At 64.2% G+C, this 1,004-nt stretch overlaps 1 protein-coding gene across 1 annotated transcript in view; it reads right to left on the bottom strand.

Moving 5' to 3' along the window:
* SEMA3G (sema domain, immunoglobulin domain (Ig), short basic domain, secreted, (semaphorin) 3G) overlaps positions 1-1,004 on the bottom strand; it is a gene marked incomplete at both ends in the record, with an annotated part of 8,329 nt that overhangs the window by 4,165 nt on the left and 3,160 nt on the right. The window contains one exon of the mRNA XM_010141598.1: positions 396-515. Within this exon, the coding sequence (XP_010139900.1) occupies positions 396-515 (120 nt within the window). The remainder of the gene's footprint in view (positions 1-395; positions 516-1,004) is intronic.

The following is a 1,004-nucleotide window of genomic DNA, read 5'->3' as shown; positions in this document are numbered from 1 at the left end:
CGCGTGGCGCCGGCTGCGAGGACGGAAGAGGGGGCCCTGCCTTTCCACCCCGGCCAACCTGATTTATGAGCAGCAAGCTGGGAATGGAGGAAACGCCACCAGCGCCACAGCCCCTGGCAGGACACCAGCCCTGGGCACACGTCTGGAAAAGCGATGCCAGGCCAGAAAGGTGGGGGAGCTGGGGAGCGGGTAGTGCATGGGCAAAGGGGCAACAACACGGAGCTGCTTTCCATCTCCCCCCAGTATTCAGCATAGGGCAAACGCAGCATCCAGCATCCTCCTGCGGTCCCAGAGCCCCTCCTTCCAAAGAGGGAGGCAGATGATGAGGCTCTACCTTCCAGGGGTGTCCCACCAGGGATGCTCAGGATGGGCACCCCACCGCGGTGCTGCCCTACCTCGCCGCGGTGCCCCACATAGACAAAGGCACAGACAGGGTGGAAGGCGCCCGTCCCGCAGGCCAGCAAGTGCGTCCGGTTGTAGGGGTGCAGCACGCGGATATAGTTGGCACAGTCAGTCTGAGGGGAGAGCAGGGGAGGGGAGGAGTTACGGGGGGCTCAGTGCTTCACCCACCCCCAGCTCCCTGACTCTGCCTGGGGCCCTGAGCCGGTGCCCCAGCCCTGGCTCCCTGGGCTACACCCAAGCTCTCTGCCCTCACCCCGGTGCCAGAGGGGCAAGATAGCAGCTTGCACCCACCATCAGGGCTGGCACAGACTTCATCTGGGTGGATCCCAGCCCTTGGCAAAAGGACAGGGCTTTTTACTGCCACCAAGAGAATCCCCGGAGGAGCCACCTGGGGCCCTGAGCCGGTGCCCCAGCCCTGGCTCCCTGGGCTACACCCAAGCTCTCTGCCCTCACCCCGGTGCCAGAGGGGCAAGATAGCAGCTTGCACCCACCATCAGGGCTGGCACAGACTTCATCTGGGTGGATCCCAGCCCTTGGCAAAAGGACAGGGCTTTTTACTGCCACCAAGAGAATCCCCGGAGGAGCCATGCATCAGCCAGCCA

The sequence above is a fragment of the Buceros rhinoceros genome, unplaced genomic scaffold, assembly GCF_000710305.1.
Source record: "Buceros rhinoceros silvestris isolate BGI_N320 unplaced genomic scaffold, ASM71030v1 scaffold23178, whole genome shotgun sequence".
Classification (NCBI taxonomy): Eukaryota; Metazoa; Chordata; class Aves; order Bucerotiformes; family Bucerotidae; genus Buceros; species Buceros rhinoceros.
The sequence above is the reverse complement of the archived record's forward strand: the minus strand, read 5'-3'. Positions and strand labels throughout refer to the sequence as shown.